General features: G+C 39.3%; 1 protein-coding gene across 7 annotated transcripts in view; it reads left to right on the forward strand.

Annotated features, from left to right (window-relative positions):
- Positions 1 to 25,750, forward strand: part of MARCHF10 (membrane associated ring-CH-type finger 10) — a 191,299-nt gene that overhangs the window by 99,204 nt on the left and 66,345 nt on the right. For 5 of the 7 annotated variants that reach the window (XM_020997650.2, XM_020997654.2, XM_020997651.2 and 2 more), the window contains 2 exons: positions 15,098 to 15,244; positions 23,997 to 25,410. In XM_020997650.2, coding sequence (XP_020853309.1) covers positions 15,098 to 15,244; positions 23,997 to 25,410 — 1,561 coding nt within the window. The remainder of the gene's footprint in view (positions 1 to 15,097; positions 15,245 to 23,996; positions 25,411 to 25,750) is intronic. The other 2 variants (XM_020997655.2, XM_020997656.2) reach the window with 2 other exon arrangements.

Consider the following 25,750-nt stretch of genomic DNA (forward strand, 5'->3'; position numbering starts at 1 on the left):
ACACCTCTTCACTTAACTGCTATAGAGCTCAAAAATTCCATCTTCTGTAGTCATGTGATAGAGTCAATTTGAATGGAATAGTTTTGTAAAATGGGAGAAAACTGCAGTAGGAAATTTTCAAAGTAAGTAACTTTGTTCTTATAACTAGTGCTTAGCATCACCTTTACAAGTCACATAGTAGGTGAATTAGACCAGACTGTTTCACCAAATCATACATTGAATCAGAGAATCTTAGAGTTGGAGAGGACATTAAAGGTCATGTATTTCAATGCTCTTGTTCTACAAATGGAGAGACTAAGGCCCAAAGAGGTAAAGCAAATTTGCTCGGGATCCCACAGTTTGTAGCAGTTAGGAACAGAATTCCTTGTTCAGTTTCCTTCCTGCCACATCAAACAACCTTCCTACAGCAACTGAGGAAGGTATTCAGTATGCTGTTGTTCCCCTTGATGATGAAGTCCTTCCAAGGTGAATGCATGGGTATGCTCAAATGTATTCGTTTCTCTTGTTAAGGCATTCTCAAGGAATTCTTTAATTAACCATAGCTAAGAAATGTGGTGGTGATTTAGGTTGGATCAGCTCAGGCATAGTAAAGTTGTGACAGTTCAGATAATTCAAGTAAATACTTTGCTGTTAAAAGATCTAAAAGACAGAAGCCTGACTTTTTTCATCCAGATGTACCGCAACATTGAACTCAGCAGATAATGATCCAATTCCTTTCTTCACTTTATCTTTGCAAACAAAATTCTGGAGTGAGATCAAGATAAAACTAACACTTGTAGCCTTTGGATGTACCCTTCCCCTACAGGAATGATAATGGCAGTAAATCCATCATTGGGCAGTCAACATGCATTTATTAAGGATTCCTTGTGTGCCAGGTACTGTACTAAGCACTGGGGATCTAAATAAAAGCAAAAACAGCTTGTTCCTTCAGAGAGCTTATATTCTAATGGAGGAGAGATAACATGTACAAAAATGGGTTCGTAGAAGAGACGTACAGAGTATATGGAAGCTGCCTTAGAGGCCAATGAACTAGCAGCGTGGGAGTGAGTAGTAGGCAGATTATTCTAGATGACAGACAGTGAAAAGGCACAGCCTAAGGAGATGGTGATTTGTGTTTGAGGAATAAGCTGACCAGTAGGACTGATCATAGAGTGTGTGGAGGGGAGTACTGTGTAAGTATACTGGAGAAGTAGCAAGGGAAGAGGTTGTAATGAGCTTTAAAATGCCAAACAGATAAATTTTAATTTGATCCTTGAGGTGACAGGGAGCTTTTAATATTTATTTAGTGGGGAAGTGATATGGTTAGACTTAACACTTTAGGAAAATCATTTTGGCAGCTGTGTGAAAGAAGAATTGTAATGGGAAGAGACTTGAGGAAGGTAGACCAACTGAAGTCTATTGCAATAATCTGAGTGAGAGATAATGAAGGCCTGTACATGGGTGGTGGCCATTTGAATATAAAGAAGGGAACATATTGAGGAAGTTTTTTAAAGAAGGAGATAACAAGATTTGGCAAATGATTGGATATACACAGGGAGTTCACAAAGCTTGTGAACCTGGTACCTGGAAGGATAGTGGCACCCTCAACACGAACAGGGAAGTTCGGAATAGGAGTGGGTTTTAGAGGAAAGATAACGAAGTCGGTTTTGAACATGTTGAGATTGAGATGCCTATGGAATGTATGGTTTGAGATGTATAATAGTTTATAGTGTATCACTAGAGCTCCAGAGAGAGCCTAAAACAGATGTGGAGATTTGAGTATCATTTGCAGAATGATGACAATAGAACCCATATAAACTGATAAGATCACCAAGTAATTGAATGTAACATAGATTGAGCCACAGTTCCTTGGGGAAGCCTTTACTGTGGAGCTCTGTTTAGATAAAATCCGAGACCTGGGAAAGCTTCATTCCCGGTCTTCAAAGAAGACTGCAATTTGTGAAGAGGAGAGGGGTGGCTGTCACTGGCTGATCACTTCTTCGCTCCCCTATCTCCCCTAACAGTCTAGAACTCAGTCTTATCTACTTCGCACATCAGATGTTTGCAGTGTATAGGATACTGTGCTCTTTTGGAAGTTCAAAATAAAAGCTACTTTCCCTGTTACTTTTGATGGGAAATAGTCTTGCTCCAGACCTGGATGGTAATAGTTAACTTACTTTCAGCCAGCTTAGTTGCCTCTCACCAAACATTTATCAAACAAAAGACAGTCACATAAACCGTTTATCCAAATGAATAGTAAGACCCAAACCAGAGAAATTAAACAGATTAGGGTAGACAATAGGATACACAGTAGTAAATGGCTGAAAAGTTTTCATCCTTTTTTTCTCAATGTATCTCTCCCAAACTTTGCTTTTCTCTTTTCTCCAAAATCCCTCTGTTGAACAGGAGTCAAATCACCTTGTATATGCTTAGCTGAACAGAGCTATCCTTCAGGCAACCACCCAAATCTAAGTAGGGTAGGAATGGGGCTGAGACTATAGAGAGAAGAGAGTGAGCCTTGAAGGACACTCACAGTTAGTGAGTGTGACGTGGATGAAAATTCAGCAAAGGTGACTGAGAAGTAGTCACACAAGTAGAAAGGAGAACCAAGAGACAACAGTGTCACACACACACACACACACACACACACACACACACACCCAGGGAGGAGGAGGAAGAGGAAGAAGAAGCCGACATGCCAAATGCTGCAGAAAGGTTGAGGTATGAGAAAAGGCCATTAGATTGGGCAATCAGTAGATCACTGGTTACTTCTGGGAGAACAACTTCAGTTGAATGATAGATCAGAATCCAAGTGTAGAAGACAGTGAGAGAAAATGTAATGGAGGCACTAAGTATTGACAAGATTTTTTTTTTTAGTTTAACTGAGAAGGGGAGAAGGGATAGGAGGTGAAACCTAATGAGGTTGACAGGATCTAGTGAGGGCTTTTTAAGAATGAGGAAGACTTGGATCAATCTGTAGGCAGCAGGGAAGGAACAAATAGACAAGGAAGGAATATTGGATAGAGGAGGGAATGATAGTAGGGGCAGTTTTACTGGAGAAGAGAGAATGAAAGGTATGTGTATATGCCTTGGCAAGGAGAAGAGCCACCTCTTCATTAGAGACTAGAGTAAAGGAGTAGGTAGTGGACAATTGTGTTAGATGAGTGTAAGATGAGAAATGATAATGAGGAGAAAGATGTACTCTGACTCTCTCTTTGGGTCAGGGGAAATGAAAGAAGGCATAACAAGGGAGGGATGGAGTGGGATGCAGTGCTATCCAGGGGAAGCCACATCTTAGTGTCTCAGTGAGTGCCAGGACATGGAAAGACATTAGGAATTTATTTTATCTGATTTCAGTTGGGCCCTCACTGCAGCAAGACAATCCCTTCTACTCTCTAATTGTTTTTTTTTTCGTCCCACTTGCCATGGTGGTTGTTCCAAACCTAATCAAGAAAAGGTCAAGTCAACAAGCATTTATTAAGTACCCAGTATGTACCAGACACAAGGCTTTGTGCTAAGCTCTGGAGTTACAAAGAAAGGCAAGTGCCTGCTCCCAAGGAGCTCACAGTCTAACCAAAAGAAGATATCTACAATGAGAAGTTTATTGATTATAGTTTAGTAGTTCCAGGGGACACAGTTGGAAGAATGGGCACATCTGAAGTGGGTCATTGGGAGAGTAGGGTTGAGATGGATGACAATGAGGGATCAGATAGCTGGGGTGGTTTGCTCTTAGCTAGGAGTTCATTATCACTGGAATGGGGGAAGAGTAAGAAGGAGTAAGAGTTTACTCGCTATTGGGGAATAAATCCCAATAAGATACCAGTAGAGGGGAAAGGTCCTCTGATGAAAATGATTAGAAGGTGATTAGAACATTCAAGGTCAACTTTTGAAGGCTTCACAAAACTCTTAACTGCCCAGACTCAAGCAATGTTGCTATGTTCTGGGAAATTTCAGGAAGCCTGCCTCTTAGGCTAGCTGGAGCAGATGATGAGTTCTTAGGTTGGGAGATAAGCAATAGCAGGATCTGGTGGTGTTGTGATCCTAGTGTGGAAAGGAGTTAGGACTTGGTGTGTCCAGAAGCCCTGCCTTGAGGCAAGGGGTAAAAAGTTCTATCCATAAGTGTGGCTCCACCCTTAAGAAACCTAGAAAAACTTCTGAGGGTGTGACCTAGGAAGAGGCAAGAGGTGGTTGTATAAACCTGTAAATTACCTGTGTCTGTGAAAGAGGCTCCAGAGCCACATTTTGTTGAAATTACTGCCTAATTTCAAGACCAAATGCCCTGGAATCTATATAGCAGTAACATGGTACTAGACAACCTGCCATACAGTAATTTTGCACTTTAATGACAGGATTTTCCTATATGAGATGATTTTGTTTAGGAAATCATGATTTGATTCAGGTGGCATCAAAATCTATATAATAACAAACCATCTTATAACCAGGTTCTGTTGTATGTGAAACTTCCATCTAGAAAAAATACATCAAATTTTCCTTATAGGATTTAGGAACAATTGATGCTATCAGTATAATTAAGTTTATAGGTTAAAGGGTGGATTCCTATATCATAAATTAGATTTATATATGTCTTAGATATTTTTCTAGGTAAGTTTTCAGGTAATTTTTTTTAGGTTTCTTTTTATAAAATAGTGACTACATTCAGTGAGGGACTTCTCCTTGTGGTTCCCATCAGAAAGTGGCCTAGTTTTTTTTTTCTTTTTCCTTATTCAGAATTTTTCTTTAAAAAGTATCTAACACATACACTCTTAGATATAAAGTTCTCACCACGTGGAAAAACCACCAAGTGATTCAAACAAAGCCAGAAAACCCCAGTAGTCACAGAGTGACCTGGGAAATTCAGCCAGTGAGATGGAGTTTAGCTGTACCACATATAAAACCTATTTCTAATCCTACATTATGACCATTAGTTAATAGAGGGCCATAATTGAGAATAATTTAATTCCAAAATTCAGTTCAGTTTTTCAAGAACCTACTAAGTACTAGACATCATACTAGATAATTCTAGGGATACAAAAATGAAAGAAAAATTCAACCCTGTCCTCAAGGAGCTTACATTCTTTCATTTTCTTTCTTGTCTTTTTTTTGGGGGGGGTCAAATGATCAACAGATATATAATTAGATGGATACAAACCAGAGAAGTAGTACTAGATATGATGTTTGGCCACTTTTGACACAGCCTTTGAGGTCTTCAAGTCAGTGATGTGTACTTCTAAAACTAAGGGAGAAAAACCAGATTGACTAATCACAAAGCATATAAAGATATAGAAGATCCATGTTTTATTTTTCTGGTGAGAAGTATTTATTGAAAGAATAAACTGAAACAGAAGTTTGAGGGTAAACCTCAAATATCTATCACCCATATTGCAAATGAATTCAATTGAAGGTTTTCTCTTAAAAACTGAGATTAATGAGTTCACAGGCAGGTCACTCTTAACCTAACTACTACCCTTGTACATCACTCTCCAATTTTTCTGGTGAATAGCCTTCCAAACTACGTGGCCAAATAAAAATGCACATTACCGTATACAAAAAATTATGTATCCAGTGCCAATTATTGCATAGTGCTTTCCCTCTGAGAGCCTCAAACAATAACAAGAAATTTGTCCATAAACAGCACCATGGCTTATCCACAGAATAACCTCTTTTAAGCCAATGCAAGTTTTTCTAAGAGAGGATTGCTTGGCTAAGGAAGCTTTAGTTTGAGATAAGAGAGGTTGTCATTGCAGAAAGAAAAAAGAGAGAGAGAGAGAGAGGTTGTCAGGCCTGACTATAAATGCTTTCAAGTGGTTTTTTTTTATCTAATTAATATCCATCGATCCATCTAGTGCACATTGGTCTACCAACCAATATACATTGATTACATTGTGAGCTTTGGGTACTACTTTGAAGACAAATGAATGTTTTCATAGGGTAATGGTTTCCAGTTTGATGGTTGGAATCGTAAGCTGATATGGTAGCAAGCTGAATGTGGAGACAGAGGACATGTGTTTGAATCCAAGCTGTGTCAAGTAGTGAAATGATCTTGGGCAAATAATTTCACCTCTCTGAGACTCATATCAATCTGTAAAGTAGATAATTGTACTATCTATTTCACAGGGTAGTTGTGTTTATGAAATGAGAACATATGTAAAATGCGTTGTATACTTCAAAGTGCTATAAAAGATGAGGCATTATTGAGCTATATGGGACCTTCTCTAGTGTCTTGTCTAGGGATTCTTAATTTAGGATCTGTTAATTTGTTTTTTAATTATTTTGATAACTGCATTTTAACATAATTGGATTACTTTGTAATCCTTTGCATTTTATTTTCTGCATTTAAAAATATTTTTCTGACAAGGGTTCCTAAGCTTTACCAGAGTGCCCAAGGGGCACAAGGGAAAAAGAAGGTTAAAAATCCCTGGTCCAATCCAACTCAGTCATTTTACAGCTGAGGCAGATCAGACCAGAGTGGTTAGGTGACTTAGCCAAGAAGATAGAGGCAGTTGTTAGCAGCAGGACTAGGATCTGTTTCTTCTGACTCTTCCAGGATCTAGTTCACTTTCCATTCACCTTAATGCCTCCTGAGCAGTGGCTGTTATATGCCTCTTTATTTTCTCCATATTGTTCATACTTTTAAAAAACCATTAAATCAGTTTACTAATTTTTAAATAAGGTTGGTTTAGTAAGGAAGTTTGACAGTAGAGATGTGGGATCACTTAGTGGGTTAGTTCATTTGCTTCATAGGATAACACTTCTTCCTTCCACTTATTGTTATTACCATGTGCCTTCTTCTTCCTCACAATTTCTGCAGAGATTTCTCCAGCTTCACTTAATATAGTCACAAACTTACTGTTTGTACCATAAAGGTAAAGTCAGATCTTGGGAACCCCCTTCTTCTATTAGACATCTTTTCAGTGTTTTGAGGGGGAATGCAGAACTCTATTCAGGAAGAACTTTTGTTCCCTATGCCTTATATTGCTGACAAAAGGGCCAGCTCATTCTGTGGAAAAAAAGAAAATGTTGAGGATTTCCTCTCCGCTAGTGCCCCTAGGGAAGGTCTGGTAAACTACAGGGAGAGGGAGGGAAGGCAGAGGGAACAGCAGCTGTGGCCCAAGGAAAGTGTGATGGACCTTTCCTTCCATTTAGGAAAATTTTTGCGGGTGTCAACCCCAATAATGCTGGGGCTAGCTCTTGAGGCTACAAGAATGTGCTAAGTGAACACTGTATCCTCTTAATCAGGAGGAGGTCCCTCTACCCATACTATTGCCAGAACCTTCCCCTTCCCTAGCCCCTCCCACACAGGGAATCAAACATTTTGATCTTGGATTCATTCACAAATTTTTATTTTCCGTCTGGACAGTGAATGCTGCGTCTTGATTGCTCTTTTTCTTTTGTGCAGGTGGCAGAAGCGAGCACTCCCTATACTGTGTTGAATGTTCTCCTTTCTATACTATCTTTGCTCTGTCACCTACCCAAATCCCCAACTCTGATTTATGCTGCTTTCTCCTTCCCCTCACCTCTCCTCCTTTACCAGATGACCAAACCCGTTATGTGTCTCTCCCCCCCATTGTCCCTCCTTCCTCTTCAGCTTCCCTTACTCCCTCTCCTGTGCCTCCCTTGCCTTCAGCGTTCTGTTGCTTCCCCATCTCCCACCCCCCTCAAACAGAGACACCTGTGCTGTGTCTGCCCAGCTACAGAACAACAAATAAAATTTACCTAATATGGTAAGTTTTCCTTGGCAATGCACACAAAACTGTATGGATTTAAGTGCAGCTTCTCAGAGGAGGGGGAGACCAGAGAGCAGGTGGAAGGAATGTTAATAGGCTGGCTCCACGAAAAAGAAGATGAAGTGTGCAGGGAAGCCGGAAGGAGTACCGGCCACCAGCACTTCAAGTGGATGACTTGGAAGCCATGTGCTCTCTGCCTCCTCATCTCTGTCCAGCACTCAAAAAAAGTTGTAAATAAAATCCCCATCATCTCATGAGACTCATTTGGCTACTACTGTTTCTGTCACATTTTATAACTCAGTCACTAAAATTCCATATTGTTTTATCCTACTTTGGTGCGTGAATGGGTGTGGACCAAGTTTTCCCCTAGTGTGTTGTCACAAGTGGCAGGTCTTTCTGAAGGCGCATCCTGCAACTCCAGATCCACGTGAAAGCTGGGACAAATTAAAGAGCTTGGTCAATGTGGGCATTCCTCTCATGCTTGTTCATTAGCCACAGCTCCTAAGTCCCCTAATCCTAACTCCTGTGCTAAAAATTATTTTAAAAATGTTTATAGTATATAATTAAGCCTTAACATCTCCTCTGGAGGTATAGACAACAAACATTTACAATTCATTCCACTAGGCAAACAGGCTTGGTCCATCACTTATGAAAGAACAGGAAAGGTTGTCTCTTATAATGAGTTGGTATCCATAGTCTGATTATGCAGTAACTTTCCATAACCCTGAGGATATAAGTAGACTATTTTTTTTATTATCTCTTGGACTGAATCTTGGCATCTCTTGGAAGTCCAGTTACTGATATCCCAGAGAGTAAAGATTTCAGAGGTCTCATTGTCTTCTTGCTCTTCTGTTTCCTGCAGTTTCTAGGAGCTGTCTTAATCTGTGTTTGAGCAAAATGAGATAGGAAATTAAATATTATAGGATAGAATGATTAATTTAGAGAGCAAATCAAGATAGTTTAGGCCCCCATATAATTTTCGTGGTTCTCAGAAGGAAAGGATTTTTCTGAACTTATATTTCTGTTTTGCTTTACCTTGCTTTGCCTTCAGACAATTTGAGCAAAGTTACGTTTGTCAGAGAGTAGGATTTTCCCTCAGTTCTTTGTACAGTTGTTTCAGTGTTTTGTTGGTGAGGTATGGCCTTACTAAGACATAGAAGGGTGCTTTAGACATTTTTCTGTTACCAATCAGACAGGATTCTTGGACCTCCCTGAAAATCTGACTGAATATTGAATTTCTTTTAAGACCAAGAAAGACCATAGTCAGATCTAGACCATTTGATTCCTACATATAAACTATTGATTGAATTCAGATTCAAGATTTGTAGTGATAGATTTAAAGGATAATAGGACATTTTAACTTAAAACATAAATTACTCAATCCTCTCTAGTAGTTTGTTAAATGTACAGTAACATCATATAATCAAGTTTTATACTGGGGAGACCCCAGGACTCCCAAGATTTGGTTGCTGCTTGTGTGGTGAGTGAGATGGAGAAGAACCTGGGGTAGCAAATAAAGGAGTGGTATGAGTTTGATAAGCTTTAACTTTTGAACTATGTCTGTATAAAATAAGCAGAGAAAGCTCCCTATCCTTACACCAAGAGCAGGGGAAAATGTGAAGGGGGAGGGTCAGGGAAAGCTTCATGAAGGAGATGAAGATATAAGATATACATCTAATATTGTTCATTCAACAAACACTGATTAAGCACTCGTGGGCAAGCACTATGCTAGATGCTAGAACAAAGAGCTTACAGTCTTAGAGGGGGAAAACACATGCACGTATACACGTAGGTGGTACAGCCCAAGAAATAGTGAAACGATTGCAAAGGCAGAAGTCCAGGCAAAGCATTATGAAGGAGAGATCTTTTTCTCCTGACAGGAATAAGGGTGAGGGTAAGAGTCAGAGAGGGTTTCATGAAGGAGAGAGCGTATAAGTTGAACCTTGAAGAAAGGGAAGGACTTCAAAAAGAGAGAGATTGAAAGCAGGACATTCCAGGTAGAAGAGACCATGTGAACAGAAGCATGCAGCACAAGAATGGGGAACAGAGCATCTAGGTGGCGCATTGGATAGAGCACAGGCCCTGAAGTCAGGAGAACCTGAGTTCAAATCCATCCTCAGACCAAACACTTGACACTTATTAGCTGTGTGATCCTGGGCAAGTCACTTAACCCCAGTTGCCTTTAAAAAAAAAAAGAATGGGGAACAGAGTGGGCTAGTGTGGTTGGAATTATATCAAGTATGTGAATGTTGACTATGAAATATGGTTGGAAAGGTACACCAGAGCCAGGCTGTGGAAAGCCTTGAATGCCACAACAGGGAGTTTCTGCCTTACATAAATGGAAACAAGGAACCCCTGAAGACTGTTAGGTAGAGAAATGACATGATCAGAGGAGTGTGTTGGGAACATTAGGCAGAGCTGTCAAGGGTATTGCAGAACTTAAAAGGTGGAAGGAGAACTCAATAGCATTCTATACCATTCCCTCCCTGAAAGAGGATTCTTTCTACAATATACCTGACAAGTTATCTGGGCTTTGCTTGAAGACCTCTGGTGAGAGAATACTACCACCTGAGGAAGACAAATGGTCTTCCACTTTTGAACTATTTTTCCTGTTAGGAAGTCTTGCATGACATCAAATCTTAGTTTGCTTCTTTGAAACTTCCATCAACTGCTCTAAGTTCTGTCCTCTGGAAACAAACAAAATAATTGTCTTCCCTCTTCCATGCACCACCCCTTCAAATACTTAAAGCAACTGTCTTCCCTAATCTCATCCACCCCTGCCCCAATATTCTGCAGCCTAGACATCCCCAGTTCTTTTCATGGAACTCATGTAGCATGAACACAAGGCTCTTCACCCTCCTAGTTGCCATTGGAAGCTCTTCTAGCTTGTCAATGTACTTCTTGAAATGTGGAGCCAGAACTGAACACAGTACCACAGATGTGTTCTGACCAGGGCAGAGTACCCCAGGACCATCACTTCCCTAATCCTGGTTGTTAAGCAACCCATGTATCCAAGACAATGTGAACAAAATGAGACAAAATAGAAATGAGAACAAGAATACAACCTTAAGACTGAATTTGTTTTAGGGGGCTGTCATATCACTGCTGTTGACTCCTATTAAGTTTTCAGTTCATGACAACTCCCTAGTCTTTTTCAGATCTGTTGTCTAACTATGCTTTATCTTGTACTTGTAATGTTGATTTTTAAAAAACCAGAAGTAAGACTATGTCTTTAACCCTAATCAATCTAATCTTATTCAATTCAATTCAAATTTTCTAGTCTGTCAAGATCTTCTTTGAATCTTGACTCTATCATGCAACATATTACCTATTCTTCCCATCTATGTCCTCTGCAAACTTGATAAGTCTGCCTTTTATACCTTTATCCAAGTCATTAATAAAAATGTCAGCATAGGGACAAGCATAGATCCCTTGGACACTCTGCTAACAACCTTTTCCCAGTGTACATCAAAGTGGTAATGAATACACTTCCAGTCAGGCTATTCAACCAGGTCTGCATCCCCCTAATTGTCCTGTAATTTAGTCCACATCTCTTCATCTTTTCCACAGGAAAGGTAAGAGAAACTTTATCAAATACTTAAAACACCTAAAAGTAGGTAAGCTGTATCTGTAGCATTCCCTTAATGTACTATCTTAGTAACTATGCAAAGAGGAAAAACAGTGTGGCATGACCAGTTATTGATGAAGTCATGTGGACTATGTGATCTTTCTCTTTCCTTTTCTAAATCCTTACAAATCACCCCTTTAATAATAGCTCTAGAATATTGTCAGGAATTGAGGTCAAGCTCTCTAACCTAAGTAGATCAGACAGGGAATAGGGCACAGGAAGACCAGTTAGGAGACTATTACAAAGGCCAAGGAAGAGATGAAGATGTATGAAGATAGACTCAACAGGACTTGACAATTGGTGCATATGAAGCGAGGGAGAAGACAGGAACATGACTCCATGATTAGAGTGGGAAGAGGACAGTACCATCGACAAAAATGAACAAATGGTAGGCAAGATGATGAGCTCATCTTAAATATGTTTGAGTTTGACATGCCATTAGGCCATCCATTAGATGGATTTCAGCAGGCAGTTGGAAGCAGAGGGCTGGAGTTTTTCAAAGTGGTTAGGGGTAGAAAGATAACTTTGACAGACGTCTGCATGGGGATAATAATTGAAACTCTCTGACCTTTATCCAGTCTGAAAAAGGTGCTGGTATTTTTGAATAAGGTTGCCTGTTTTGAAAGATTAGTCATGGTATTATAAGATTAGATGAGCCAGACAAACAAATTAGATTGTAAGCTCTTTCAGAGCTCAGATGAACCCCACATTTTATGTCTCTATGCCTCTCACAGTAGAACTAACACAACTAGTCCTGCACTTAAAATGTGCTCAATTAAGATTTGTTGAGTGAATGAAAACCAACAAAAACAATTATTCTCCTTATATTTATTACTTGGTTATGGAACCAGTCATGGGACAGCTAAGTGGTGCAGTGGATAGAGCACTGCGCTTAGAGTCAGGAAGATGGGAATTCAAATCTTGCTAGCTGTAGCTAGCAAGTATCTGAGGCTGGATTTGAATTCCCATCTTCCTGACTCTAAGCCCAGTGCTCTATTCTTCTTCAACTGTCAGGGGTTAAGAGACCTACTATGTTGAGGAAGTGTTAGAGAAAGACTATGTTGAGGAAGTTGTTAGTTTGTTTCGGTTTTGGTTTTGTTTTGCTTCTTTTTTTTTTAAACCGAGGACAAGAAGTAAGATGATCTTAAATTTCAGGTGCTTTGCATAATACGGTTCTAGTGCTAGAATCCCAGGTAATTTCAGCTGAATTATTGAAAATGTAACTTTTGAAAAATCAACCTTAAATAACATTTATCCACCAGTAGTTTCAAAAATGGTGTTTGGAGCAATTTTTAAAAGTAAAAATGCCTAGGGATATAAAAGGCAGTATGAAAACAACACTGGGTCTAGAAGTCAGATGACCCAAGTTCTAGTCATCATTGCTTTGCAACTTCACCTTGAGCAAGTTACTATATTTAACCTCTCTGAGCCTCCATTTCCTGATCTATAACATGAGTTGATTAGATGAGATTACAAAATTCCTTCCATCTCTGAAATACTATTACTGTGAATATGTTTTTCTATTCTCTCAATTAATCAGGCAGTTGTTTAAGTATCTCCTGTTTGCTGAACATTGTGCTAGGCAATTTGGAGAATTCAAAATAAGTAGAAAGAACATTGGAGGTGGAGTCAGGGGACCTGGATTCAAATTCTGACCCTGATGCTTTCTACCAATATGAACCTGGGTAAATCACTTAATAGCTCTGGGCCAGTTTTATAATCTGTGAAATAAGGAGGTTGAACTAGAAAACCACCAGCTCTAAATGCACCTAAATTGTATCCTTCAAGCTATAAATCTATGATCCTAGGTGCAAGAAATGAATCCTGTTGTGAAGGAATTAATAACCTGGCTGGGAAGGCACATGAAACAATTTGAGAACAATTAAGTCCCAGATTCTGCACTATATTTACAGTAATGGATCTGATAATATTCACAAATATAATAATATTTACAAAATGAAATGATCAGTATTAGAAAAGTCAAAGAAGCCTTCATTGAGGGAGGTGGGTCATAAGCTGGACCTTGATGGATGAATAGAATTCAGAGAAGCCAAAAAAAAACATTAGAAGGGAGGGCCTCTAGGAAGAACAGAGACACAGAGGCAGAAATCAATCTCATCTATGTGTAAGACTGCGAGGAAATTTTCCTGACTGGTCTGGAGAATGCTGGCTGTGTTGGTATTCAGTGTTCCATTGGGTTTCCTGAAAGAGAAGGGACCCAGTTCCTGGCTTTGGCTTGCTTTCATCCTGGGCTGCTTCCTGTTCAGTGCCTTTGTGTTCTTTCTGAAAGGAAGATACTACTGTTTCCTCATGACTGTCAGAAGGAAACAAAGGAGGCAATTTATTTATGTATTCAGAGTGCTCAGGAGATGGAAATAACTAGAAAAGCCTTATTAAATTATACTGGAACAAGATATCCTCTAGATTTTAGAGGATTTCAACTTCCTTTTCTTCCAGAAAAAGCTATCAAAATATCCCCCATCAATACTTTTTTCCCTTAATGTAACCCACTATTTCCTTCTATTTCTTGCTCAATAAGTCGTTCTTACTCACTAATATAGCCTCGGAATATTTATATTTATATTTTCTAGGAAAATGTCATTCCCTTCTATTCCCTGGTCATGTCCATATCCTGGCTCCGCTATCCTTTTTCTTAGGCTAGACCTGACAGTACTGACAATCCTAATTCTACTAAAGCATGTTCAGAGGGACTTGGCATAGATTCAACCACTTAATTACCTTAAACCAAGAAGCAATAGTATTCCTTGGGCCCTGTGTTTATGTATGTGATATTATAACACTTAACCAATGAAGTATTCTAGGATTCTAAGCAAACTTTTTCTTCAGCATTTTTATTCCTTTTCCAAATTCTAGCTGAAAATTGTACATGCAAATCATACCGTACACCTTCTCAAATACGACTGCAATTAGTTTCCAGCTTCCATGAGAGTTCATTAATAGTCCCCACAAATAATTCCAGTTTGCCTTTCATTTATGCCTTACTTTGCTGTTAAAGCATAGCAGCCACCCAGTAGATAATGTCTGTGCATATTCTTGTGTCCTTTAGCCTAGATTGTCAGATTTTATTGCCTCATGAATTCAAGAACTCTGGAAGAAATGCATGAAAATGATCTCAAATTTTAAAGAAATAATGATTTTAATAAATGTATATGGTGCATTGTATTTTCCATCATCCAAACAAAATGACCTACATCAATTAGCAAACTAACCCAAAAGGCAAAACCAAAAGAAATCAGGTCATAGAAATGTAAGAAAAAACAATAATTGAAAATAAAACCCATGTCACCTGTATTGTGTTTCTTTTTATCAGAGTATCACCTTAGATTAATGGTATCAGGAAGAGGTGATAGACAGGTTATAGGCAATTAAAAAATGTTTGGAATCTCTTGGTAAGGCTGATTTGACCAACTTGAAAGCACAAATAGATGCTCAATGTAAGAAATGTTCAATGTATCAAACTCAAAGCAGCACTCAGTTCAAACTTAGAGGATACTCAGAAACCGTGCCACTTAAAGTATGAATTATAGGCAGTTCTTTATGATGTCAACAAAACAAACTTCCATGAGCACATATTAAGTGAATATTAGAAAACTCCTGTCACATTCAGAATTTAGTTTTGATGGTTTGTGGGGAGGATTGTGTCACATAGGGTTTATTCAGGAGGCATTATTTTTTTAAATGGGAGGAGATGTTTTCTTGGGGCAGGGAAATGGTTTGATTATTGAAAAGATTTTTCACTTATCAGCAGCACAGGCACAGATATTATCAAGGAAGAAGAGGCCCAACCTGGGGAGATTGACAGTAAGCCCAGAAGTGCAGAGAAGACCATCTGGAGATAGAAGCAGGCAGATCTCATTGCTGCAGGGAAAAGAGCAAACTCCCAGAGGACCAGGTAACCATGTTACTCTGTTAACACAATCACATAATCCGAGACCTTGGGGATCACCTACCCCAACTCTCTCATCTTGCAGAAAGAGAAACAGATGCTCAGACTAAGCAACTTGCCCTGAGTCTCCCCTTGGTTGGTGGCAGTTTAGCTGCAGTGAGGCTGTGCTAAAAATTCTTTTTTATTTTTAGATCCCTGAGTGTTGAGTAAGGGATAGCACATCATTAGAACCTTTTACATGTTTCACGTTAGTAGCTGCAACTCCAAGATGTGGCTTTCCACTCTGTGTGAGGTCAGTGGGAATGGAGGAGATAAAGTAACATGCTTGCTGAGGAGTGAACAAGAATTATATATTCATTCCCCTCCAGCTCTGCTTAGGGCCCCGCAGCACGGATACCTTCCCTCCCACACACTTTTCAGCTCCCTTTAGTGGAAATGTCTTCCTCCCTTAGAATGTAAGCTCCTTGAGAGCAGGGGCTGTCTTTCTTTTTACTTGTAGCCTCAAGTGCTTGTCAACCACACAGTGCTTGACACATAGTAAGTACTTAACAAACACCACACAAGGCAAGGCCCAGCACAGCTTTAGGTATGTAGGTACCACATAGCCTCTAACGAGAGCAGTGCAACGTTACCATTTGGGAGACCATTGGGAACGTGGTGACAGTGCTTTCTCATTTGTCTAAAACTACTACTGTGTGCCCCAAAAGGATGCATACAGCAGGTGTATTAAGTTTTTCTCTGAATAACAGAACATTCCTGGCTCCTTGGAGTTATTCTCCTTTCTTTCTATCCAAATAACAAAACCATCACTATCCTGATTTTAATTCATCAGACTAGATATCAAAATGAACAAATTCTATCACTAGCTATACTTAAAAATAAAATTAAAAAAAACAGTTAGGTGGCTCCCTTGAGTTTCTTAGTTCTAGTCCTAAGAATCACAGAACTTGAGAGATGGAAGGGAACTCAGTTGCCCTCTAGTCCAACCCATAACTGAAAGGAATCCCCAGTGTGACATACAAGAAAAGTGGTCATCCAGCCTCTGCTTGGATACCTCTAACCAGAAGGAGTCCATTCCACCTTAAGACAGTTCAAATTATTAGAAATTTTTTTTCCTCACAACAAACTTAAATTTTCTTCTCTGTGACTTCTACCCATTGCTCCTGGTTTTACCTTCTACAGCCAAGGAGAACAAATCTAAAACCCTCATTTACATGATAGCACATGAAATACTTTATGTCATATCTCCCCTGAGTCTTTTCTTTTCCAGGCTAAACAATCCCCTATTCCTTCCACTGATCCTCATATGACATAGTCTCAGAGTCTTTTACCATCTTGGCCACACATCTTGGGATACTCTCTATCTTGCCAATACCTTTTTTTTTAGGGGGGGAGGCAATTGGGGTTAAGTGACTTGCCCAGGTTCACATAGCTAGTAAGTGTCAGGTGTTTGGTCTGAGGCCGGATTTGAGCTCAGGTCCTCCTGACTTCAGGGCCAGTGCTCTATCCACTGTACCACCTAGCTGCCCCTTGCCAATGCCTTTTTAAAACAGTGGCACCCAGAGCACGATATTCTTCAGATGTAGTCTCACTAGGGCAGAGTGCAGATGGATTATCTTACCTCCTTATTCTTGGAAGTTATGCCTCCAACGCAGCCCAAGATTCCATTAGTTTTGGGGGATGAGACATCACGCCAATTGGTCATAAAGAGTTTGCAGTCCATTAAAACCCCCAGACAAACTGCTAACCACTCCTTCTCCATACTATACTTGTAAAGTTGATTTTTCTTTCTACAAGAGTAAGAATTTCCATTCATCACTATTGAATTTCATCTTAAATTCAGCCAAATGTCCTAGCCTGTCCAGATCTTTTGGGATCCTCACTCTGTCATCCAGGATATTAGCCATCCCTTCCCCCTTAGTGTCATCTACAGATATGATGAGTATTCCAGCTGTGTCTTTACCAAGTCATTGTTTAAAATGTTAAACAGCACAAGGCCAAGCACAAACCCCTGGGACATTCTACTACAGACATATCGATGCTGAACTATTAACAACTAAACTTTGAATCCAACCATTCAGTCTGTTTTGAATCTTATATAATTTATGGTTGTCTAGCCCACATCTCCTCATCTTCTCCACAAGAATAGCAGTGGGATTTTTGATCACTTTTTGGGCAAAAATCTAAGTAAACTATATCTCCTGATCTACCAATTTCATAACCTTTCCAAAAACGAAAATAAGGTTTGTCTGGAATGACTTGTTCTTACTTCCCTTTACTACCCATCTCTTTCCCAGGAATTACATCAGGTCACTGACCTATTGTTTACAGAATTTCCTCTTCCATTAAAAAAAAATTAATACATTTACACTTCTCATCGCATGGTATAACTCTTGTTTTTCATGATATTTTAAATATTACTGTCAGTAGCACTGCAGTCACACCTGCAAGTTCTTTCAGTACCTGAGAATGTGGTTCATATGTGTCAAAACACGCAACCAGCAATACTTCCTGAGTGCTGCCCAAAGTAGATTAAAATGTTATTGGGATATGATTAATAAAAATCAATAAAAATATAATAAAGTATGGAAAATATTACATTTTAAAACTGAATTTTATATGTGGCCTGCAGGGATCCTTATCTACACATTAGTGGCCCCCATTTCTATTTGAGTTTGCATCTGCTTCAGGTAACCTGAATTCCTCAAGGGTAACTAGATGTTTTCTCTTACTAATTCATTACTGGTTTGGTTACCAACTCCTTTTTAGACATTTTTTGTTCATTTCCAATAGACAAGTCATTCTGCTTGGTAGAGAAAGCAGAAGCAATATAAGAATCGAGCAGCTTTCCATTCTCTCCGTTGTCAGTTATCATCTCATCCATCCTCCTGGAGCAGTGATCCTGTCCTTTATTTGGACCTCCTTTTTCTCACTGTGTGCTTCCTTTTTTAATGCCTTTTTTCATCCTTCACTTCTCTAGCTAGACTCAGGCCATTCTGGGATGTAGTACTTCTGATGAGATTTGTGAAGGACCGTGCCATGCTCAAATTCATCCTCAATTTCCTCCCCTTGCTTGTAGCTTCCATGTTTCTTTTTAAAGTCCACTTTTGTTAGTGAGTTCCCTGTCCATCTATATCAGTCTCTTTGGACACCTCCTGTTTTTTTTTCTCTTCTTTGGAATTAAAAGACCCCAGTCAAAGACCTCAAGGTGTACTGCCTTACTGCAGTAAAACAGGAGAAGAGCAGGTACCTTTAAGAACCCGCTCTAGCTGACAAAAAGTGAGTCACCGTAGTTATCTTAGCTACTAACCTGTTCTCTGACTTTAGGCCTTAGGCTAAAATTTAAAGTTAGCTGTACCTTGGAGATCATCTAATCCAGTGCCCTCATTTTGCTAATGAGGAAACTGAGGCCCAGAGAGGCCAAGTGACTATAGACATACACATAACCTTAGTTTTGAGGCCACATGCCCCGTATGAAGTTTTAAATGTTAACAATTGAATAGACCATTTGGTTATTTGGAATTAGGGACAATAAAAAAATATATATATATAGTCCAGAATTCCCACTATGACCCTCTTAGTCTTCTATGAACCTTCAATGAATGCTTACTTTCAGAGAATGTAGCTCTTTCCTGAACTCCCCTAAAGGTCTCATTTACTCTTGTCTTTTGTCCTCCAAGGTCCTTTGAGGTTTCTTCTTATTCCTTCTGACATCCTCCAGGGTTCCTTACCTGTGCTACTCAGCTCCCCAGTGTCCCCACCTTGATTTCTCCTTTTAGCCCTTTAGATGGCCCAATGAAATTGGAAATCCATTTGGCTGAGGTGAGGAATAGATATGTGAGATTAACTATAAAAGAAAAAAAGGCGTATGAATGCAAGAGGACAATTGGTAAAAACAAATGAAGGACCCCAGGTGAAAGGAATGTTGAACAAATATATTCTTTTTGTTTTTTGGCACCTGAAGCTCCTTTTGGGTATGAAAGAAACTGCAATCAAACCATCCACAAGAATTTATTAAGTACCTACTACGTGCCTGGAACTGTGTGAGGCACTGAGGCTACAAATGCTAAGAATGAAATAATCCCCACGTGCAGCTAAGTGACTCAGTGGGTAGTGCTGGCCCTGGAGTCAGGAGGGCCTTAGTTCAAATTCAGCCTCCAAAACTTACTAAATATGACCCTGGGCAAGTCACTTAACCCTGTTTTCCTCAGTTCTTCATTTGTAAAATGAGCTGGAGAAAGAAAGGACAGTACCTCTGCCAAGAAAACCCCAGATGGGGTCACGGACATGACTGAAACTCCTCAACAACAACAACAATGAGCTTACGTTCTAACACAGCTAGGGTCTTTAGAGACTTGCAGAAGATCACTCTCTAAGCATGTTCTGAATTCCCACTAGGTACATAACACACAGTTTGATTTAGATCAAGGTGGATATCCCATAACCCTTATTCCAGGGTCTACTAATATTTGTGTGGTTTCCATTTTTATGGATTCAGGGATCAGAGTACAGAAATTGTGCCTTTGAGTTGTGTGAGTATAGCAGAGAGGATAATTCTGCTTCTTTTTAAACCATGAAAGCAATAAACCAATACTTCTGAGAAAGTGACAAAGTAGGGAGGTTAGGAAGAGGTAGTGGGGAAGCTGCCTGAGTAGTTCAGAGGATCAACAGGGAAAAGCAGATTATTTTATCATCTTAGCTGTAGTTCAGGCTGAGATTCCTCCAATCTCAGAGTCATTTCTGTGTAGTGACAGCTCAGTGGCCTTTGGGAAGTGACCATCTTGTTCTAGCTGCTGTATTTCAGAAGCTGCCACACCTGATACTCTTGCTTGTTGGTAGACTCCACTGAGCTGGTCAGAGGAACTGAACTCCAATGGTCAGACAATGAGAGGGAGCTTTTAAACAATATCAGCCTTGCTTTTATGTTTTCAGGGGGTAAGTAGAAGATCTGAGTTCCAGTACTGTTGCAAATCTCTTTCCAAGATTCTTGATGCCATTTTAAAATAAAAATAAGTATGATCTGCCTTCTTGATTCCCTCATCAACTTCTTACTCAAAAGAATCATTGAAAGATGCATATTGGTCAAGCAGGAGCATTTGTTTCTAGAAAAACTGATCAGCTTGTCCTCAAGTTTATAGACCAGCAAGTGCTAATTGCACTCCTGAAATTGCTAACGTACCCTTTAATGTGATTTATGAATTTAATTCTTAAGTCCTTGTAAGTAACCAGTTAAAAAGCATAATCAGTTCCTAGAGGAGCAAAGGTCTGTGCCATGTTGCTGAGTGTCCTGTGCATTTAACAGTGAAAGAAGGATGGCAAATCTGAGGATATTAGATATCCATCTCTGTGCTCTCTGGGCCTCTTGCACCATGTAAAGTAACACAATATTGATTTGAACCTTAGGGATATAGGATGCTCTGGCTATTTGGATTTCATCAGGTTTAACTTTTATCATGTCAGAGTGCTTTTCAGTTCAGTATACAGACTTGTTACTTGTTATAGGCTGAGCCACAATAGAAAATGTGCAGTAATAAAAGGAAGTAATTGAGGGTGAAAAAAAGTCAACAACATAATCACGTCTTGCACTGTGCGCATGAAGAAGGAAGAAAGGAGGGAGGCAGGAGATTTTAGGAAAGCAGATGGGTAACAGGAAATGGAGAAGTAGGGATGAAAGAGCTTCCTATTTTTCATCCACAGTGAGAGATTTAAATGATAACAATACTGATTTAAGAGTATTCTATTTTCACAATGAAATTGAGGTGCTAGCTAGGGTAGATTTTGATAACAAGGGTAGATTTTATCTAAGTGACTTTGTCAGTTGAAATCCTGATCCTCAAAAGCTTTGCAAGCCTTTACCAACTGGACCACTTTACTTATGTCCTCTTTCTGTCCTTTCCTTCTAATTCTGTATCATTTCCTTCTGTATCATTTTCTGGTAGGTCAGAATTGCAAATAAGCTAATGATTATATGATAAAATATTTGCATTTTTGTTTTATAGTTATTCATGTGTATTTTATCATTTAGAGAGGCAGCCTGATGTGGTAGAAATGCTAGTGTTTGTAATCCTTGTAATTCAGAAATTACAAATTCAGAAACACTGAATTTAAGTATTGGCTCTAACACTTAGGCTTTGTGCACAGTCTTAGGCAGAACTCTCAGAAACACAGTTGTCTCATTTTTATGTAATTGGGGCAAGTGTTGTGTTTTATCATAGAGTTCTTCATCACAGCTTTAAGATTGTTGGACTTGGAGTCAGGAAGACCTGAATTCAAACCCTGCCTGAGTCGCTTGCTATGTGATAAGTCACTCAACTTCTCAGCCTCAATTTCCTCATCTGTAAAATGGGGATAATAACAGCACCTACCTAATAAGATTGTTTTGAAAATCAAATGAAATAACATATGTAAAGAATTTTATAAACCTTAAAATGCTATATAAAGGCTATTACTGCTACCATCATCACCTCCACCTCATAATGGGTATGGCAAAGGAACTACTTACTTGTTTACTGGGGAGAAGCTTCAGGATATCGGAATCCTAGGAGACTTTGCCAAAATGAAGGCTTATAGATCTTGGGGGGGAAAAAGAAATATGAGAGAGCTGACCGTGTGGAAGGGAGATAGAAATAAAAATGCAGGGGTTGCCAGAAAAGCAAGCTGAGAGCTATGGTCAGGTTAAAGAGATAGAAGGGGGAACACCTAGGGGGCTGTTGCCATGGTCTAAGAGTCCCTAGAGCATAGGGAATCTAGGAGTTCCAGTGGAATCCTGATGACACGGGAACCTAAGAGGTTTCAGCAAATTCTAGTGTGCCAGAAGAGGTTTCTGCAGACCTGCAGCTTCTGATTCAGATGATAACTGAACTCTACGTTTTTACCATAGTGCTATGGGCTCTGAAGTGACCCTGCTTCTTTTCTGTATTGAGAAGCTAGGGACATTGGAGGAATTAGATCACAACCTCCATATAACCTTTAAAGGAATCACACCTACTAGCGTATGAGAACAGAAAATGGTTTTATTTCCCCCTATTTATCTTGCTTTATGTCTAATTAAATGCCTTGGTTATTGGACTTGTGCTTTGCATGTAGTATAAATAAAGACTATTGCATTGCTGAGGATTTGGGCTGTGCTCTGTAAAAATCGTTGCTGAAAACAACCCCCATAGAACCTAGGAAAAGCAAGGGCTCCAGAGTCAGAGCTCTCAGTGTTTCTGGGGACCAAGCATTGTGTGTCAAATGTATGCACTAATACTTGAACTATTTGCCTCACAGTGTTGCTGTGAGGGAGCAACTTTGTGGGCTATAAAATGCTATATAAATGTGAGTTATTATCATTATTAATATTGTTATTTTCCACTGTAGGGCTTTAAAATGATTTTTGTTTGCATCCAACATTCTCAAATTATCAGCACGTTAGACACAGTCTTCCAGAAGGTTTTTTTTTTTAACTGATTTCCCCACACGTAGATTCTGGTCATACCTTACGTTCCATAGCATTTAAGTTCGATTTGTATTTACTATCTATAATTAACTTATATCATGTTGCTGTTTATTATATGTTTGTATGATATCCCATCTTGGTTGGAAGCTTCTGGAAGACAGGGACTAGGTTTTCTACTTTTTGTCCCTTCACACTGCTGTGCAGAGAAGTTATTTAAGAAATTCAGGTCCAGGTAACACCTGAGACAATACAGGTGGTTTGGGTGGATGGCATTCCCTGGAGAGGACGTTTCTTTCTAGTAAGTACTGGAATGTCCAGTACTGAGAAGTTTGCCTGTCATCCTGTGTGTAGTCCCCTCTTGCTTACACAAAGCCTGGGCTAGCCTGGGATTGGCTTGGCTTTTTTGACTACTCTGGACTAAGGGAAGCAATGGCCTAATCACCAGAGTGCTGGACTTGGAGTGGGTATTGTAGGTGAGGTTCTAAAGCCAGTACCCTCATAGTTGAAGTTGGACATTGGGATGGGAGAGGCATCCACACACCACGTCACTCTGAAGGTGTTGTTGGCTTTGCCCTAACACAGTAAGGATATACAACAAGGATACAATGGCATCAGGATGTGGCAACTTGCATGATCTCAGATACCTACCAAGTCTGAGATAGCCCAGCTACATGCAGCTTGGGACATATTATTCCCCCAGACCAGGAAGCCATATAGGGAAGCTGGGGCCAATCAGGTTGCATAGAGAGAGGAAGCTGTGCCAGGGAAGTTGTGTCAGGAAACTGATGCTCCTATCACAATCATAAAGACCTGAGATCAAATTCCATCTCTAAAATTTATTAGCTGTGTGATGACCATGGACAAGTTAACCTCTCTTAGCCTTAGTGTCCTCATTGGTAAAATGGGAATAATAATACCTATTGTATTTATCTCACAAGATTGTTTTTAAGGCTCAAGTGAGATAGTATATTTAAAGTGATTATATTTATCAGATACTATTAATATTACTACACTGGAATTAACCTCCATGCCTAACAACTCTAAAGGTATAGCTAGGAGCACTCAAAATTTTCTATCTGCATGCATTGCTCCACCCTTCATAAATACAGAAATGTCATAGCATCTATAGTATGGTCAGACAACCATGTATTAGACCTGTCTTCCCAATGCCATTTTTACTATATGTATTCTTCAGACATTTATTTTCCAAGGATCACATGAAAATGCAAAAGTCTTTTGTATTTTTTTCTTAAGAAAAAAAAGGTCACTAACTCAAAATCAACTTTGAAAAAATATGATTTGGTCTTCCTTCCATTATAGATTCAGTAATGCAACAAGATGTGTGGTCGAATGATTCTAAGATGAAGAGGCAAACTCGAGAGAGAAGAAACTTTGTTCCATCTTCACAACTAAATGTAGATCAAAAAACACCTGAAAAAGTCTCCAAAGACTGGACTGTTCTTTCCCCATCTCAGCCATCTTTACCTGTATCATCATCTTTCCAAGGAGCAAATGGTTCCCAGACATTGGGTGAATCCATTGTACCATCCCTCACATCTACTAGCACAGTGCAACCAAGAAGGGCATCAGTTAGGTTCAGAGATGAAGACTTTTACTCCTTTTTAGAATTAAACACAGTTAATACTATAGAAGGAAATGAAGATGCTGAAGATATTGCCCATTTAGAAGAAGAATTTCTACTTGCTGGCATACAACCACCATATTCTTTTAATAGCAAGAATATTGGATTTAGTAGGATAATAGGAACTCAGGTTGAAAACCAGAACTCCGAACAGGACCTTGAAAATAGCAGACCTAGTCCATTAAAAAGAAATGAAGCTGCTCATTGCCCATTGAGAAAAAGTAATTTGATGGACTCAGCTCTTGAACAATCCTTGTTAGGACAAAGGCTGCCTCGAGATCATAAAATCCCTGATGGCGATTCCACTAAGGAAAATGACTGTATTGATGACGAAGGTGAGAAAACCTCATTTAATTCATGGGGTATGAAAGGTGAAAACAGACAAAACAGTTGTTTTAATATAGAGACTTTACCAAATGATTGTAGTTTTGTGGAAACTAGGCCTGGGAACCATACTTATAATAGAGATAGGCAATCCTATGGAAACAGTCCTAGGAATTCTTTTGATTGCTTTCCTCCTAATAGGTCAGCAGCTCATAGACCATTACTGAATTCATCTTATAATACCCCAAGATCATTACTCCATTCTGCACAGCGAGCTGAGGTTCAGGCAAACTTATCCTTGACCTCTGTTGTCCTTCAGGGCTCAGATGCAGAAGGAAACTCAAGGTTTAATGTTCACCGACCTTTATCGCCTATTAGAAGTCGAAATCGATCTATCACTTCTGAAAACCAAGATACTTCATCACCGGTAGCCAATGAATCTGCATTTTGTGTCAAGGAAATTGAAGACAAGAACTTAACAAGTCAGCCACCTGAGGCTCTACTAAGTGAAGATGTCTTACAAAATTCACAAGATGGCTCATCTTCGGTGGATCCTCCCAGCTCTCCTCCATTAAGAATGAACTTCAGAGGCCATCTGCATATGTCAGAGCCAATACAAGAGGAAATACCTTTTACTTTCTTTGCAGTGTCTGATTTACCAAGCCAAATTGAAGCTGGAAATAGAATGGCAGCTTCTAACTCCACAAATGCAAAGGAGAGTCATCAGACAAAGGCAGACCCTGACAAACTGAAGAAACTGCAAGAGAGGTGAGGAGTTTTCATAATTATGTACATGTAATTTTGTCCTAGCTTTATCAGGGTTGTAAAGTATTTTTTAACTGGAGATTTGTATGGAAATTACATTGATTTTTAGAGCTTCCTTGATACTGAAATGATTTTTTGTTATAAGAGTACTGATTTCATTTTTTTGGTCTTGGGATTCATGAGGGAAAATTATTTTAAATCAGCACTTTTAGCAATTCAGCATGTTAATTCTTTAGTGTTCCTGAAATGATTATTCATCAAATGTTCTGATACCTTCTGAAAAAGACAAAATATCCAGACTAAGGAGTTCCTGACTATTGTTTCTATTAAACCTCTTTCAAGC

Source organism: Phascolarctos cinereus, unplaced genomic scaffold (assembly GCF_003287225.1).
Source record: "Phascolarctos cinereus isolate Bilbo 61053 unplaced genomic scaffold, phaCin_HiC Scaffold_5;HRSCAF=322, whole genome shotgun sequence".
In the NCBI taxonomy this organism is placed as follows: domain Eukaryota; kingdom Metazoa; phylum Chordata; class Mammalia; order Diprotodontia; family Phascolarctidae; genus Phascolarctos; species Phascolarctos cinereus.